This window comes from Hyaena hyaena, unplaced genomic scaffold (genome assembly GCF_003009895.1).
Source record: "Hyaena hyaena isolate Hyena2069 unplaced genomic scaffold, ASM300989v1 scaffold_199, whole genome shotgun sequence".
Lineage (NCBI taxonomy): Eukaryota > Metazoa > Chordata > Mammalia > Carnivora > Hyaenidae > Hyaena > Hyaena hyaena.
Genome location: NW_024080831.1, coordinates 1,861,151 through 1,879,604, shown reverse-complemented (window position 1 = coordinate 1,879,604; position 18,454 = coordinate 1,861,151). Strand labels below are relative to the sequence as shown.

Genomic DNA, 18,454 nt, shown 5'->3' with positions numbered 1-18,454 from the left:
GATCACAAGAGCGCAGCCATATTTAACCACATACCTTGTGATGACTCAGTTCTACTAACCTTTGTTTATATGGTATACCACAATATAATCCAGCTATAACTTTGTGTGACCACATTATTTATTTTTTAAAGTCCCTCTCTGGTTTTTTTTCTTCCTCATAAGCCTGCAACAATTCACTTAGTACTATTTGCTAATCACAAATCCAAACATAGGCGGTGAAATTGCATTCCCAGAATAACTACAAAGGGTTGATAAATTTATAAAGATATTCCATCTTGCTAGTTATCCAATACAAATTAAAATGAGGAGCCATTTCTTTTATCAGATTGGGAAAGCTTTTTAAAAAAGACAAAATAAATGCTAATGGGTATGTGTGATGTGCACCCTTGAGTACTTCTGGTGAGAATGAAAACTGGCCTGACCTTTCTGGAAAGCAATTTGGCAGAAGGCATTCACAGAATGAAGACCTTTCAAAGTCTTTGAGTCAGTAATTTCACGTATAGGGTTTCTATCTTAAGGAAATAATTTTTAAATGTGGGCAAAGATTTCTGTATATGGATATTCATGTCAATATTCTTGTTAACAGTGAAAAAATAGGTAGCTACCTAAATGTCCAAAAAATTAAGAGATAAACTATGTTATCAACAATTATGCAGCTATTACAAAGAATCTTTGTGACATAGTTTAATAACAGTGGATGGTGCTCAAGATAAAACACTGAGCAAAAAAACAAAAATAAGAACAAAAAAAGTACACAGAACTATATGTTTATATAGTTCTATTATGTCAAAAAAATGTAAATGTGCAAAGAAAAAGACTCAAAGAAAAAATGCCAAAAGTGCTGTTTCCTGGAAAGTGGATAATTTCTGTTTTACTTTTTATATTTCCTGAATTTTCCAAGCTTTATATAATAAGCATAGAGTATTTTAATTTTTTAAAGGTTATTTATTTATTTATTTATTTTGAAAGAGAGAGAGGGCACCAGCAAAGGAGGGGCAGAGAGAGAGAAAGACAGAGAATCCCAAGCAGGCTCCTTGCTGTCAGTGTGAAGCCTGACAAGGCGGCACATGAACTATGAGATCATGACCTGAGGTGAAATCAAGAATTGGATGCTTAGCTGACTGAGCAACCCAGGTGCCCTACAATATGTTAATTTTAGTAATGCAAATGTCCTTGTAAAAGATAGCGTGTCAGTTTAGACTGCCCTAAAATAATTCTTATTGTGATTTGGAATCATTTCCCAACAACATCCAGCAAGGGTCCTAGATTTACTTCCTAGAGTTACACAGAATACGTCTACAACTGCTGTACAGATCATTCAAAAAGGTTAGGGAGCAACCTTCCCCACCTCTTAGTATCATAATCCAGCCCCCCACTTCTGTCAATTTCCTTTCTGCCCAACACTTTCAACAGTTCACTGCTAGACAGGGTTTCTGATCTACCAGCCTGCTTACTCTGTTCTAGCCAGGCTCCTGTTTAATAATCTTCCTCTAAAAATGTGATACTGAGAACTGAAGGCAGGTCTTCAGACTTCTTTTTTTTTTTTAATGTTTTATTTATTTCTAGGAGAGAGAGACAGCGTGAGTAGGGGAGGGTCAGAGAGAGAGGGAGTCACAGACTGAAACAGGCTCCAGGCTCTGAGCTGGCAGTCAGCACAGAGCCCGACGCGGGGCTCGAACCCACGAACCGCGAGATCATGACCTAAGCGAAAGTCGGACGCTTAACCAAGCCACCCAGGCGCCCCCCCCCTTTTTAATGTTTTATTTATTGGTCTTCAGACTTCTAAGGCACAGCTTTAGTCATGCCATTCCTCTGCTTAAGAAACCCCAGAGCCTCTTACCAGAAGAGCAGACACCTCCAGGTTGGCATTCGATGTCCTCCTTGGATGTGGTCCCAGTCTTTCCAGCCTTATATCCTATTGTACCTTGAACACATTTTATGCTGTGTTTTCAAGCTATGGGTTGTTACGCGTTAGTGAGTCATGAAATCAATTTAGTATCCAGCATTAAAAAATAGAATAAAATATAAAATGCCAAGTTGCATTGCACATACTAAAGGTGATTACTGTCTAGGATTTAGACACAAACATGTGTGGCTAGTGTTATCTAAATGTGTATATATCTGTCTCTATATATAGTGTGTGTCACACACACAAGCAAACCATAAATGTAGTGTTAACCTGAAAAATACAAGTTTTATGGCAAAAAAATGGGTCTATTAGGGAATAAGCAAGAATTGTAATTCCAGACGAGCAAGCTGTGGCAAAACTATAGGCAAGTCCACCAAAGTGAAGGAACTTATTTAACAGAGAAGAAGGAAGTTGGGAATGGTTGTTTTGAAGGAAAATCCATTGGTGAAAAGCAGGGATTCAGGTTTTTCATTGGCTCAGTTCTAGGGGTAGTTGATTTCTCTGAGGAAATGCAATGTACATCTTTCCCTGTTGGGTCCTGTAATTGATGATTCGCTTCTGTTTGAATATTCTTCTGTTGGGGTCTGTAATTGACAATTCTTCCTGTAATTGACATTGAGTAGTAGTTAGCTCCCCCTTCCAACTTCCCCTTTTAGCCTCCTGAGTCCAATTTAGTTGTTCCCCGTTATTAATTTTCACTATAAATATAGTGCACGTGCATATAGTTATACCTGAAATATATTTCTTACTATGGGTAATGATAAAAAAAAGTATGAAAGCCACTGCCCATGCCAGAGCCACATCAAGCAGCAGCTAGACCCCAGTCTTGCTTTGTACTGTCTTTTCCTATTGTTCGCTAGGCTAGGCATTCTCCCTGCTGTCTATTCAAATTCTTCAGGGCCCTAATAAGATACCATCTCCTCCTTGACGTGTTTCCCCGTTTCTCCTCATCTGTGTCCTAGAGTGATGGTCTCATACCTTTCTTATACCACTTAAAAGAGCCTGCCTTGCATTGTAGCTAGCTAGGTCCTTAATACAGAGTTCTTAGCCCTAGGGGCAGGGCTGTGTCTTCCCTACCTCTGGGTCCTTCAAAGGCCCAGAAGTGTAGTGAGCCTAGTTGCTGGACAATAAATGTCTTCCCAACTGAATATTTTCTAACTCTCCTTTTAGGAGCAGCTTCTGTTCTTCCTCCTTCCATTGTCTTTACTATAGGCCCCAGCAGGCATAATATCTGTGCCTTGGGGCTAGTGTTAATCTACAATGGTGGCTCTAAAATCCAATCTGTCTTTAAAGCTTTCAACTTTCTCCAGGAGGAATAAGAGAAATAAACATACATTTAGAAAAAAATCCACTTAAAAGATACCTTCTTTATTTGAGAGTGTGTCTCTCCTATATTTTTGGTGGTTTTTTGTGGTTTTGATGTATTTTTTGTGGATCAATGTTGACGATGTTAGAAAATAATAGTTGTTTTTTAGTGTATATTTATTGTCCTTGGCAAAATAAAAATCTGGCAATCCTTTGTGCGTCTTTAAAAAGATTAAGTAAAAATTTACTGGTTACAAATTCTAAAAGTCAGGAAATCAGCTCTACTTTCTTGGCTGGCTGAGGTAGGGTCGCTTTCTTAAAGGCCATATAAATTCATTGACATAGGGCTGGAGCAGTTTCTCTTCCCATCTCAAAGACACGTATTTATTGGTCTGTGCTTCACTGACGTTTCCACTCTCCTGTTCTGCTAGATGTTAATCAGCGCATTAAGCCGCAGGCGTGAGACATTGGGTCTCTGGTCCTTTAAATGGGGGCGTGGCGTAGGGGGGCGGACCGCCCAGGCGTGACCAGGGTGCAGGAAAGAAAGCGGAAGCGTGGCCATTAGTGGTATAGACTGCGCATGCGTGAGGCTGGAGCCGGGGGGCGGGGTCACGTGGGCCGCGGGTCCTGGGCTGGAACCGCCGCAAGTGCAGGTAACGAATTCCTGGGAGCAGGCCAGCGGGGTGGGGACAGTAGTGAGGGGCTGTACCCCGGGCGGGAGGAGAACGCGCACCGGGTTCCTGAGCCTCGGCCCTTTCCCCCGCGCGGTGGCGCGGCCCTGGAGTGACTGACGGAGCGGCCCCAGGCTAACTGGACCGGGGCCCACGGGCCGGGCCGAGTTTGACATTGCAGCGGAGAGGCGTGTCCGGCGTTTGGCCTGGAATTGGATTAGGCGGTTTACACTTGTTCCTAACAAATGTGAGGCGGAGGGACAGGTGCACCCGTTTCTCCCGATTGTGAGACTAGGCGGCGGGTGATCACCCTCCCCAGGATGGAACAGGTGTGCAGTCCGCCTTTCGGGCCGTGTAGGCTACTTTATCTCTCGAAGATTGGGATGAGTGTGCTCCCTTAGTGTGAGGCCAAGGCTTAGGTGAGGTGTCCACCTCTTAGGATTGATGTGCCCCCTGTGAGGCTGGTTCCAGTTTGTCTCTATCTGCAGGGTATGCTCCAGAGTGAGGGCAGCAGTAGGACAGGTGGGTCTCTAAAGTTTGAGGCCACTCCTGTGTTCTGGCTTGTTCTCCCAAGGGTGGTATCTGAGGAAAGAGGGAAACAGCTGCCTAAAATGTTTGTGTGTACTTCAAAGGGGGAGTAGGGTGTGATGCAGTAGGGTCAGCTAGGGAGGGTCCATGGCCTATGGGTTATCAGGAACAGCTGGGGACCTTCTTCAATAGGCATGCCTCTTCCAGAACCTCCTAATATCAGACTCATATTAGAATGGACAGAAAGGTTTGTGTCCTTTGCATGCCCACCCTCCACCACACTCTACTCTCCTTCTTCTGTCCCCTCCCCCCCCATAAAAACAAAACACAAGCAAAACAATCATGGATGTTGACTTGTGGCACCAACTCTCCTTCAGCTGTCTGTGACTGAGATTACATATCAGGTGTGTGTGTTTGGAGTCTAATACAAACAGGGATGGAGAATCTACATTTGTTTGTATAAGACATGGATTTGCTTATGGTTAACTTTAAGGAGAGAGTAGATGGATACTGATTCCTCTGTCAACAGGTGGCCTGTTCCATAGAAAGCATAAGACAGATAAGTGGGGGGAAAATTCTGGTTGAACTATCAGGCTTCATATGTTAAAGAGACATAGATATGTCAAAAAATTCTTTCCAGAGCACTAAGGTTGATTATCCATTATATATTTTCTTTGTATTTGGACAAGCATCAGCATATGGATGTTTTTTTGTCTTCAGAATATTGAGGCATTTTGGCGCTTTTTAGGTGTTTGTCACTTTTTTATAGAGATGTCAACCATTGTGATACCAAATATCAGTTACGTAGGTGAATGAAAAGGCGTTTTCAACTTAAGGAAGTATGTTTAACTTTTTCATCTGTTTCTACTTTTCACAGAGGTTAGATAGCATCTTGATTCACAGCGTCAGGTGTAATCTATATATATTTGTAGAAACCTAACTGTTTTAGTCTTAATTGAATCTTGAATTAATGTTTGAATGAATGTTCGTTTCTGTGTAATAGCCCCTGTGTTAACATCTTCCCAGAATAAAGAGAAAACTCCTACCTTCAGTGTTTACAGATTCCAGGGAAGGACAGTGATTGGTTGAATGGATACAAGAATGTCATGTCCTACTCTTCTGGCTAGGTTGGAGTGGAGGAGGAGCAGTTTTTTCCAAAGGAAAGATGGTGAAGGGATATTTTCACCATAATCAGATTTGTTTTTCCTCTGTGGTTCAGTAAGAGGTTTCCTTTTGCTCTTAAAAAACAAAACAAAACAAAACAAACAAACCTCTTGTGACTCCACATCCTTCTTGACACTTAACCAAGAGAAATTGAGGTGACAGTTTAATTGGGAGCTAATTAAGATGAGTGAGAAGACTACCATCTACTCAGCCTACAACTGAATGGAATCCTATCTTCTGTGCATTTAACTTAAAAGAATTCACTCATACCAATTTAGGAAAGAAGAAAGGGGAATATATTTCAGTCTGTGTAAGGCCCATATACTTCTTAGGAGAAGTTTCTCCGAGGGTGGGGTGGGCCTTTGAAGACTAATTCTTAAAATACTAAAAACCTATTGGAAGCTGGAAAGAAGTGATTTTTTTCTTCTGTCTCATTTCACTTATCACCTCAGTACACATTGATATAAAATTGATGAATAATAATTAGGGTTTATGCATAATATAGATGTTTGTAGACATGGAACTTACCATTATTTTGTATATGATGATAGGGATTAGTTTTTTCTTTTTTAGAATGTGGCACCTTGAAGGTTGTGCCTGATGGTTCATAATAGTAACTTAGCACTATACACAGATCGGCCTCAGGCACTCTTTTCCCCTCACTTTTCTTTTTTTTTTTTTTTTAAATTTTTTTTCTTAATTAATGTTTTTGAGAGAGAGAGAGACAGAATACAAGTTGGGGAGGGGCAGAAAGAGAGGGAGACACAGAATGTGAAGCAGGCTCCAGGTTCTGAGCTGTCAGCACAGAGCCGGATGCGGGGCTTGAACTCACAAACTGTGAGATCATGACTTGAGCCTTAGTTGGATGCTTAACCAACTGAGCCACCCAGGTGCCCCCCTCACTTTTCTTTTTAATGTTTATTTTTGAGAGAGCATCCGTGCACGCACGGGAGAGAGGAAGAGAGAGAATGTGCACAAGCATGAGCAGGGGAGGGTCAGACAGAGAGGGAGATACAGAACCCGAAGACAGGCTCCAGGCTCTGAGCTGGCTGTCAGCACAGGACCTGACGTGAGGCTTGAACCCACAAACCATGAGATCACGACCTGAGCCAAAGTCGGACGCTTAACCAACTGAGCCATCCAGGTGCCCCCCTCACTTTTCTTTTTAACATTTGTCATTCTATATGTGTTTCCTAAGTTTAAATGATCACTCTTCTCATTTAGACATTTATCAAGAAGAGAAAGGGAAACAGGTTTGGGCTTTTTCATAGTGGCAGCTCTGAGCACTGTGGGCTTAAAAATGTGCCTTTTTTTTTTTTTTTGAAAGAAATGCAGGGCATCTATGCCATCTCATCAAAGTATATAGTAGCATTGTATCTAATGGTCTGTTTCTGAAGTCCCTGAGTAAGATGAAACTTGAGTACTCTTGCAAAGTACCTGGGAGGGAGTGTCTTGGGTTGGAGACCTAGCTCTCAGGAAGTGCCCCGCAGCCAGGTTTTGCTCCACGTTGGAACAGAATGCTGTTTGTTATCTTGAGCACATGTGAAATGGGTCACTTAGGTACGAGGCATTTGAGAACTGAGACTAAAAGGACAGCAGATGTCTGTCTCCTGTCCCATGCTCGCCCTGAGGTGTATAGTGTTGAGTGGGATGGTATACAGAGTCCTCATTTCTTTGTGAATCCTTTCTTTTTTCTCTCTTTGCTGAAGACAATAGTTGCTGAAGACAATAGTTGAATTCCTGTAAACAGAGTGCAGGACGTAGGATACGTCTCCATGCCTTTCATCTTGGTTTTGTAGGCTGCGTTAATGTAAAAGAACACAAAATATCTGAAATTGTGGAATTTGTGTCATGTACATGAACTAAATGATCGTTTTTAAAAAGCACTGTTGAGGATTTTTAAAAATCTCACCTAGATGCAAAGAATGCAGCTTGCAAGGTGGCAGGCTTTGGGGGTAGAATGACTAGCCATATCTTACTTTGAGTGACTGGAACTGCTATTTGAGGCTCTAGGAGCCAGCGATGCAGTGTTGCCTGGCTGCTTATTCTGGGGAGGGGCGAAAGGGTGGGGGAGGTGAGGAGCAGAGGGAAGGATTGGTGGGTTGATTAGCACTGGGAATACAGTGGTGGAGGAGGCAGATCTGGTCTTTGCTCTCCAGGAACCTGCATTCCTTTCCTTCCTGAGGGAAGGGAATTGTGGTTCAGACACTGAAACGTTCGCAGTGTGCCAAGTTTAGTGAAAGAGGAGAACGATGTTATAGGTACATACAGGTATAGGTACATGAAACCTAGTTGAGTTGAGCAGGAGGAAAAAAGTCTTTTTGAGGAAGCAAAGTTTTAGATGATATCTGAAGGATGAATACGATCAACAGTAGCTGACCAGCCTGATTTCAGAAAGGTAGAGCTCAACTAGAACTTGGCTTACTGTGGTACAGATTCTTATCGGCTGTGAGTCAGATAACAATTATAGGTAATAAAATGGATACGTTTAATTTGCAACACAGGTGTTAGTCCTGTCTTCCAATTCTTGTATTAATCAGCAAATATTTATTGAATGTCTACATAGCTATGTAACCCAGTGAGCCTAGCGATGTGGAGTATACAAAGAAGCCTGGCTCCATTTCTACTGGGGACAAATGACATAGTCACAAGGGACGTTAATGAATCACTATGAGGAAAGCACCAAGGCACTGTTCTAAAGAAGGCATGGATTGTGGATTCAGAGGATGCTAGGGAAGGGAGGAAAGAAGGAACTTAGGTAAATGGAAAGGAAAAAGAAAGGGCAGGTGAACTAGCATGAGCAGACATTGAAGGGAAAGGGGAAGCTCTTCTTGAAGGACTCTGAATACAAGTTTAGTTGTAAAGGATAGTAGGGTCAGCTCATATGATATCTGGAATCCTCTAGGCTTAGAATTTGGAATTTTATACAGTAGGCATTGGGGAGCTGTTCAAAATGAGTCCATTTACTAGAGAAAGATCACAGAAAACAAATGGAAGTTAATCCTCTATTGTATTTTTCTTCATAAAACAAACCACAAGAAGACAAAGCAAAACAAAGCAGGGGAAGAAGAGAGATACTTAGATTGGGAAAGCTGGAAACAAAGTTGGAATGTAAAATTGTTTCCATACCATGATTTCGTGATACTTTTCTAGGGATACAGTAAGTTGCAAAAAAGAAAACAAAACTTGATTTGATTTCACCATAATGTGAAAAGTGTCTCATATGACACGTTTAGGAGGAAAGGAATGCCAGTGAATTAAATAGGATTCTGGAATTTGAAAACAGTTGGGAAGGTTTGCCAAGGTGGAAACAAAACTGTGACAAGAAAAAAATTGGTCAAAGAGTTTCATAGTCACTCTGCTTAAAACAGATCACATTATAGAGTTCTTATTCAGTTAGCCAGGGTTCGAATGGGGTCATTGCTGTTTATAGGATACATATTTTTAAATGTTCCTTGAATCCATTATTAATTGGTAGGGAATAACCTTATTAGTTAAGAGGGAGTAGCCTTGAGAACTGTCAAGATGTCAGATAATCTTAAATCAGAACTATTAAAATAATACTTTATCAGTCCTCAGAAGAGGACAACATAGTGGGTAATCATGATTTTATGACACATTTCCTGTCAGAGTAATGTGACTTCATTCTGGGAGAGACTACGAAACAATTGGTTTTACCCACTGTGTTGTCTGCAGGTACTGTCTGGCTTGGCGTCTCCTTAAGAGATACAGAAACACTAGATTGCAGGATGGTTGGGTGGGGAGCTAGTTGTAGAATTTAGCCTTGAAAGGAAATTATCACTAGTACTGGGATAGCACTTAAGTGATACCTGAAGGCAGTGTCTGCATCATGTGTAATAGTAAGCGTCGTATAGTAAGCTTTTCATTATTGACCTGCATGTTGGAATGAAGAGCTTGCTCAATAAATATTTGGGCAACACCACGTGATGAGGGAGGGATTAGTATTTCAGAATGTTGGCAATGTGGCCGGAAACAAATTAATTGAAGTTTGATAGTGTATTCATTTCTTTTTATTTTTTTAATGTTGATTTAATTTTGAGAGAGCGAGCAGGAGTGGGGGAGGGGCAGAGAGCGAGGGAGATAGAGAATCTAAAGCAGATTCCAGGCTCTGAGCTATTAGCACAGAGCCCGATATGGGGCTCGAACCCATGAACTGTGAGATCATGACCTGAGCCGAAGTCGGCTGCTTAACCAACCGAGCCACCCAGGTGCCCTGATAGTGTATTCATTTCTTATTCCTGCTATAACAAATTACCCCAAGTGTAGCTTAAACCAAAGATTTGATTTTACAGTTCTTTGATTTATGAAAGCAGCACTGCTCTTATACTAGGCCAAGATCAAGCTGTGCAGGGCTAGGGTCCTTCTAGAGGCTCTGGGAGAGAATCCATTTCCTTGCCTTCTGCAGCTTCTAGAGACTGCCTAAATTCTTTGGCTCCTGGCATCCTTCCTCCTCCAAAGCCTGAAGCAAAACATCTCTGTGACCCTGCTTCTATTGTCTTATCTCTTTCTCTTACACTCTCTTCTGCTGCCCTCTTCCACTTTTTAAGAGCCCTGTGATTACATTGAGCCAATGTGGCTCATCTTGGATAATCTCTCCAAGTCAAGATCATCATTTAATCACCCCTGTGAAGTTCCTGTGGACATTTAAGGTAACATAGTCATAGGTTCTGGAGATTAGGACAGACATCACTGGGTATTTTCCTACCACAGGTAGATTCTGGCACAGCTCAATTTCTAAAAAAAATTGGAGACACTACTCTAGTGGACTCCTTTTTTAAAGAAAATCTGAGCATGACCTTTTGATTCCTAGGTCTATTTGGGTTGCATAAATTTTCTGACTAACATAAAGGTGTAATTGCTGGCAAGTGATAAAGGAGGAAGTTGATGTAAAAGCACAGTTTTATTTATTCATTCATTTTTTTATTTAAGAGAGGGAGTGTGTGCAAGTGCATGTGAGCTGGGGAGAGGGTCAGAGGGAGAGAGAGAGAATCCTAAGCAGGCTTCATACTCTGCACAGAGCCCGACATGGGGCTCCATCCTAGGACTCTGGGATTATGACCTGAGCTGAAATCAAGAGTTGGACGCTCAACCAGCTGAGCCACCAAGGCCCCTAAAAGCACAATTTTAGAATGAATTAGTAGTGCATGACAATTATAATAATTAAATGTTTTTCTCAAGGGTCTCTGATGCTTTGCCGGGGGCTGTACTAGTCTTAGATAAAACCCTTACTATTTAGCTCATGAAGAAACTTGTAATCTGAGAGCAGAAGTATACTCTTCCGATAAGATATTCTTATGTTAAGCGTAACACTGGCTAGACCGTTACAAAAGTACTGGATCTTGTTTCAGGATCTTTAACTTTGAAAGAATTTGGAAATTTTGAGGAAATTTTAAATGATAATAGCTAGTATTTCTTGAAAACCAATTCTATGTCCAGACATTATTCTAAATGCTTTATAGTCATTCCTAAGAGTCTGGGCTCTCCATTGTAAGTGGTTTAAAAAGAAAAGAAAAGAAAGAGTTGGGAGAGTATGCTGGCTTATGGAGCCCGACCGCCAAAAGGTTGTGACTAGAGCGAGCATTGTACAAGACTGGAATGGGGGACCTGAGTGGTATCAGGACACTCTTTCTTCATCTTCTCTGGTTCTTTTTGTAGGTTGACTTTATTATTGTTAGAAAATCTGTTTCTAGGATGTAAATTCAGTCAGTAGTGGTGGATCTTCAGTGACATTTGTAGTGTGTGTTTAGTTGATATGTATTGAATAAATGACCTCCTCCGCAGAACTGGTTGGGGTGGAGGGTGGGGTTGCTGCTCAGCCTTACTGTTCATTGTTTAGAAAACAGTGGAAGCAGCTTTTCCTCACCAGTTCCATTTTAATGAATCCCCGTGAAGCAGTCTGCCTACATTATGCAGTCTCTGTTACTAGGGGATTTTTGATTGGCAGCCTCCACAAGAACCACATGGTTTGAAGGAGCCCTTCCCCCAACAAGAGGTGCTATTATGGGCAAAAACATAAATAGCCACAATATTTCATCTTCCAAGATGTAGAAATAGAGTGGCTCAGAAAGGGCAGACAAATTAACTAAGGTCACAGATAGGAGCTAGTAAAGCCGAAAGTCAAACCTGATTTTAATGGACTCTTTGGATTTTGTTCTTTCCACTTGGCCAGCAGATCACAGTAATGGGGGGGTTGGTGAAGTGAAGTTTGGAAGTGGAGTAGGGTAGCATAGCAAGATGGTGCTCCTTATTTAGGGATGCTCGATGACTTGAAACTTCTTGAATGTGGTATTGGTGTTCATAGATGCTGAGCTGCCCTGAGAACATCTTAATTAATACCAGATAGGAGATAGGAAAAAGAGCCAGAAAAAATTGTTTTCCTTTCTGAGTTGTTTGGAAAGATGAATGTGAAGAGTGAAACATTTAGGTTATTAAATCATTTAAATAAAAGCGTTTTTTTGGGGGGGCTGTTGTGGTTTTTCCATTATTATTTTTTTGATGTGTAAGAATAAAACTTAATAACTATCCTCAGGAATCACTGAATGTGTATTAGATTGTGCGTGTTTGCAAACATTCCTTGACTAATTGTAATCATTTTTCCTAAGTGGAAGAAATAAGAGAGAGCTTTTATTAAGAAGGAATTTTTCATGAGTCAATTCAGTCTTCGAAGAAAGTCATATAAATGTTAATATTGCTTCTGCCCTTGGCTCATTGCAAAAGGAGAAGGATGTTTAGTACCTGAGATTGGAAAGCTACTTTCAAATGTTGCCAGATACAGAGTGCCCTCACTTATGTCTTCTAGGAATATATTTGATATCATGTGTTTGTAAGACAGAGCCTTAGTGTATCTTCTGTAACATATGAAAGAAATTAATCTGTATTTGGTAATATACCAAATGTACTAGCTAGAAAAATTGGTTTTAACTCTTGAAAAATCTGTCTTCATGAGTCTACATGTCTTACATATAGTAGTTACTCATTTCTTTTAATCTGATAAAAATGAAACTTGGAACAAAATGAAATTCATCATAAGTAGTAAAAAACAAAGCCTAATTGGGTAAAATTGTCAGTGAATATTAGGCATTAAAAAAAAAACAACAGCAACACAATTTCAACTCCTTTTTATTTTATTTTTGTTTAAAAAGTTTATTTTTGGGGGCACCTGGGTCGCTTAGTTTGTTAGTGTCTGACTTCTGCTCAGGTCATGATGTCAGTTACAGAGTTCGAGCCCTGCGCCATCACTGCAGAGCCTGCTTGGGATTCTCTTTCCCTTGATGGAGCCATCCAGGCACCCTTCAACTCCTTTTTAAAAAATAAGTTCTTTCGATGGCTCAGTTGTGAGTCAGACTTCTGCCTTAACTTCATTTAGTAGTGGGAATGAGAGAAGTTCATATGGTAGGGAGGGTTGTGGGCAGTGGACAGTATGTAGTTTGAAAACACTTTCCACAGAGAGTTTCTGCAAATTGCTGGGTACTGTGGAAAACACCTAGTCCCTAAAACAAAATGACCTTTGTTTTTACCAGCATGATTACTGTGGCATTATTTCTATAATCATATTTTTGCCTTTTTAATTCTAAATAGGCAAATAGACTTTTAAAGGTTTGGTCACATAGCCTAATTATAACACAAACTAAAAACATTTAAGAACAAATTTAATAATTAAACTTTTAATTATTTTTTCCCTGAATATGTGTTTGGTTTTCTCGAGATTTTGCAGATAATTGTTTTCTAGACCATTTTGCAAGCAAACAAAATTATTTCTTTTTGATGTGGTACTATATCATTTAGAGCTGTGAATGATTATGTGAAACATTTGCATACATTTCCTTTTCTTCAGTATTTCAGTTTTCTCTGAAAATGTCTCCATGACTAGCTTCCTAGAAATCTCTAGTTGGTTGTGGAATTATTTTATTCTGGCATCATTGTTGTTTCCCATAATCAATCTGAACACTTAGATTTGCTAGTGTCATAATAAGTGACTATCTATCTGTCCTGGGCCCTATGTGTCTTCACAAAGTTCCCTAAGAGATCTGTGGCCCTAGACGGATGCTAACTACAAAACTGATGTATATGTTTTTCTCCAGGGGAACTGGAGATCTGTGAGGTTTAGGTGTGTGAGGGAAGGGTTAATGGCAGTTCTTGGCACCGATTTACCCTCATTCTCTTAAAACATAAATCTGTTTGGTACCAAGTCTATCACTATCACCAGAATTAATGACTTTGGGTAGTGGACCACTTCCCAGACTCCTTAGTTAGATGGTCCTCCTTTGTGCTTCTGTAGAAACTCTTCCCCAGTATCATACCTCAAACCCTAGTACTGATTTCTCTTTGGTTCGCAGTCAGATGATTGAAGAACCAGTTTCCATAAAAGTTTAAACAAGTAAGTCTTTGAAATGTCCAATGGACAAAATATATATGATGTATATTTTTTCTTTTTTAAAAAGAGATCAGCATTCAGGCCATCATGATCTAAGGCCCAGAATCAAAACAAAAACTTGCTTGGATCCACTGAACTGCAGTCATTATAAGTAAATATGGAAAACGAACCAGACCATGAAAATGTGGAACAGAGCCTCTGTGCCAAGACTGCTGAAGAAGAACTGAATAAGTCTTTCAATCTTGAAGCTTCGCTTTCAAAATTCTCTTACATAGATCTGGACAAGGAACTGGAATTCAAAAATGATCTGGTAAAAACTCAACTTTTGTCAAATAATGTTATTTAACCAGAATGTTGGTTAGAGTTATGACCTAAATAAAGACTCTTTATCATTTTTGCATGAATTAATAGAAGCCTATGAACAGGTTAATGAGATAATATCATTCTTCATTTGTGTACATTATTACCATTTATGAAATACTGTAACGTATATTCTCTTTGGAGCCTCACACACTCTGATAACCCACTTTATAGAGGAAGAAACTGAAGTACAGCTGTCTTTGTTAAATAGATGCTCAAGATCACAGAGCTAGTGGTAGGTTTAGGAATCTTATGAAGTGATTTTTTTCCCCATCGATTTGCTATTAGTAAGTTTTTGTGACCAGGAGAATATTTAATGGCAATTTGTTTGACCTAATCATTTCTTACCATAATTTGTGAAGTAACTAAAAAATGCAATGTCAGACCTTTGTATATTGCCTATGACCTTATATTATTGCTCTGTATATTGCTTTCTACACTTAGAAAATTGGGGCTTGTCATAAGACATGCTATTTTGTACTTTTTTTTTCTTTTTACAAATAGTTTATTGTCAAGTTGGTTTCCATATAACACCCGGTGCTCATCCCCACACGTGCCCTCCTCCATGCCCATCTCCCCCCTCTCCCCCCACACCCATGAGTCCTCAGTTTGTTCTCAGCATTCAAGAGTCTCTCAAGGTTTGCCTCTCTCCCTTTCCCCCACCATTTCCGCCCTTCTTCTCCCCCTTGTTCCTCCGTCAAGTTCCTCCTAATCCTCCTATACGTGCAAACATATGATATTTGTCCTTCTCTGCCTGACTTATTTCGCTCAGCATAACACCCTCAAGGTCCATCCATGTTGCTACACATGGCCAGATTTCATTGTTTCTCATTGCCATGTAGTATTCCATGGTATAGATAAACCACATCTTCTTGATCCATTCATCTGTTGATGGACACTTAGGCTCTTTCCATGTTTTAGTTATTGTGGAGAGTGCTGCTATGAACATTGGGGTACATGTGCTCCTATGCATCAGCATTTCTGTATCCCTTGGGTAAATTCCTAGCAGTGCTATTGCTGGGTCATAGGGGAGTTCTATTGTTAGTTTCCTGAGGAACCTCCACACTGTTTTCCAGAGGGTCTGTACCAGTTTACATTCCCACCAACAGTGTAGGAGGGTGCCCGTTTCTCCATATTTTGTACTATTTAAGGATGGAGATGCCAAAGTCCTTGAACAGAAAGGGCTGTCAGGATGGTGCAGTTAGTGCATATTTGGTTTTAATAACCAGTGAATATGTGGATAAGAGAGGAAACAATTCTGTAGTCTTTTGACATTATTTCCATGGATTATTGAGTTGGCTCTCTGCATGATCAGTTTGATGGTATGTTTATTTCTTAATTGGTAATGGTTCTAATAAATTAAAGCACTCTCACACTTCTAAGAGGGAGAGCAGCATTATATGAGCGTTAGTTTCTTTTCTCTGTTTAGATTGATGACAAGGAGTTTGATATTCCTCAAGTTGACACGCCTCCAACGCTGGAAAGCATACTCAACGAGGTAAGTATAAATGATCATTGTCATTTTATGGAAGTGATTTTAATGCTTTTGAGTTAATTATAGTGTATGTCTCTAGATCTGCACTGTCCACATGGGGCAGTTTAGATTTAAATTAATTATAGTTAAATAAAAATTAAAAATTCAATCTCTCAGTTGTGCAAGGCATATCTTATGTACTCACCTGCCACATGTGGCTAGTGGCTACTAAGGTGGACTGCACAGATATGGAGTATTTCCATTGTTGCAGAGAGTTCTGTTGGACAGTGCTTATCTAGATTATGAACTTCGCAGGGGCAGAAGCTGTGTCTTGTTCATGTCTGTGCCCAGTACAAAGCCTCATACTTGGTAGATTTGAAAAAATGTTTTATGAAGCAAGCCAAAATACTAAATTTGTTTCACTTTAGAGATTTGTATTATGTTTCGATAATGTCCTCTCTACCAGCGATACTCAAATAATCTATCCTCTGATACTAGGGAGCAGCTGCAACCTTGAAATGCACCACATCACCCTTCTGTGTAAAGAAAACAAAACCTCCACAGTTTGTCTAATGGGGCCATCTTTATTAAAAAGTGTTTCAGATTTTGAAATGATGTTACTTTTTTGAATTAGCACATCATAAAAGCTTTATAAAGAAGCTTGGTGGAAGTAATGTGCTGGTGAAATATGTGAGTTTTTATGTACCTTGCATCTGCTGACAGTTCTTTAACTCTGTCTTCTTGATCTTTTAAAAACTTGCTTAAGACATTTCTTGGAGGTTTTAGCTTTTAATTCAAGAAAGATTTTTTAAAATGTGTTGATCTATTTCAGATCTATAGTTTTCTAAAATATAACAATGCATACTTCCCCAAAAGAAATGCCCACTGATCCCATAGCTTTGAATGAGTTGGATCTTGGTTTTTGTTACCTTTTTTAACCTATACTTTTGGGGTTATAACCAACACTTTGGAGGATGTGAACTACTTTCTCTGTGAATTGTATCTTTTATTTTTCTTGTATGACGTTGATTTCTATTTTTTGCATCAGTTTGATGTCGCTGTTACTTTGAATATATTTTAACTTCAAAAATGTATGATCTGTGTTAAGACTTAAGCATTTTAAATTTCGACAAGGCTTTGGTCAATGAAAGATTAACCAATTACAGTGATATTTATTGCTTTCTAATAGACAGGAAATCTTTCAGTTAGAGATGAAGAGATTAATTTTAGTCATTTTAACATCTTTAAAAAAAATTTTTTTTTGATATTTTCATTTATTTCTAGGAGAGAGAGACAGCGTGAGCAGGGGAGGGTCAGAGAGAGAGGGAGACACAGACTCTGAAATAGGCTCCAGGCTCTAAGCTGGCAGTCAGCACAGAGCCCGACGCGGGGCTCGAACCCATGAACTGCGAGATCATGACCTAAGCGAAAGTTGGACGCTTAACCAACTAAGCCACCCAGGCGCCCCAGTCATTTTAACATCTTAGTCACATCCTCATTTCACTAAGTGTGAAATAAAAGTAAACTTAGGAAGTTGTGTATAAAGCCATATTTGATCATATTTGTATAAAAATGGCAAATAAAATGCTCATGAATGACACAGGTTCATAATGAAGAAAAAACCATCTTTGCACAATTTTATTTATCTATGAATAACAGTAAGTACAGTCATTAGTGGCTTACTGAGAAGATAATACTGTTATCATCCTCAGTAGTAATTTGGGTGCCTCGCGTATTTGGGTCATAGTGTTAGATGCTGTAATTATAAAATGCTGTACGACTGTGTCTGACTTTGGGAGAGAAATAGGACTGGAAATTGGCCAGCCTTCACACTTTTGAGGAGCGAGGCAGGTGGATAAGTGAAAGTAAAAATAAAATTTAAGTTGTAGAACATTATGAAGACTACTGGGGGAGAAAGTATTAAAACGATTTTTAAAAAGAACAAAATGGAAAGGACATAAGTGCAAAGTTAAGTAAGCACTTGCTCCAGGATATGTGGGGGCATGTGTGCTATGATGTTCATTAATGTCAACCTGAAGAGAGGCTGGGAAGAAATGGACATCCAAGATGTTTTATGGAATGGAAAGTAGAGATTATGGAGACATCCAGAATTTAGGGTATGAAATAATGTTACTAGGCCTTGTCATTATTTGAAACTGTGCTACCTCTGAGGTTTTTAGTTGTGAAATTCCATTCATTCACCATAGCTCCCCCCCCCCCCCATTTTCTTATTTCCATTAAACCTGTTCTTTGATCTAATCAGGACCAAGTCTCTTCATCCTTCAACCTAGTCTCCCAGTCTGGGAAATTCCTGCTTCACTTCATTACTACTGTGCAGCTAGAAATTTATTTTGAACTTTTTCTTGAAATGTAACATACATATATAAAAAGTACACAAATCATAAGTGTGTAGTTTGGTGAAGTTTCACAAATTGAATATCCTGTGCAACCAGAATCAGATGAAGAAATAAAACATCACTAACATTCCAGAACCTCTCCTTATGCCCCTTTAGTACCTAACCCCAGGATAGCCACAGTTCTAACTTCTGCTAGCATTGATCAGCTTGCCTGCTTTGAACTTCATATAAATGGAATTATACAGTATGTGCTTTTGTGTGTCTGACCTATTTACCTCAGTATTCTGTTTT

General features: G+C 39.7%; 1 protein-coding gene across 4 annotated transcripts in view; it reads left to right on the top strand.

The window, feature by feature from the left end:
* Positions 1 to 3,802: 3,802 nt before the first annotated feature.
* VPS8 (VPS8 subunit of CORVET complex) overlaps positions 3,803 to 18,454 on the top strand; it is a 270,123-nt gene continuing 255,471 nt past the window's right edge. For all 4 annotated transcript variants that reach the window (XM_039241686.1, XM_039241684.1, XM_039241685.1 and 1 more), the window contains exons 1-3: positions 3,803 to 3,867; positions 14,040 to 14,282; positions 15,762 to 15,830. In XM_039241686.1, the coding sequence (XP_039097617.1) occupies positions 14,130 to 14,282; positions 15,762 to 15,830 (222 nt within the window). In that variant the 5' untranslated portion in view covers positions 3,803 to 3,867; positions 14,040 to 14,129. The remainder of the gene's footprint in view (positions 3,868 to 14,039; positions 14,283 to 15,761; positions 15,831 to 18,454) is intronic.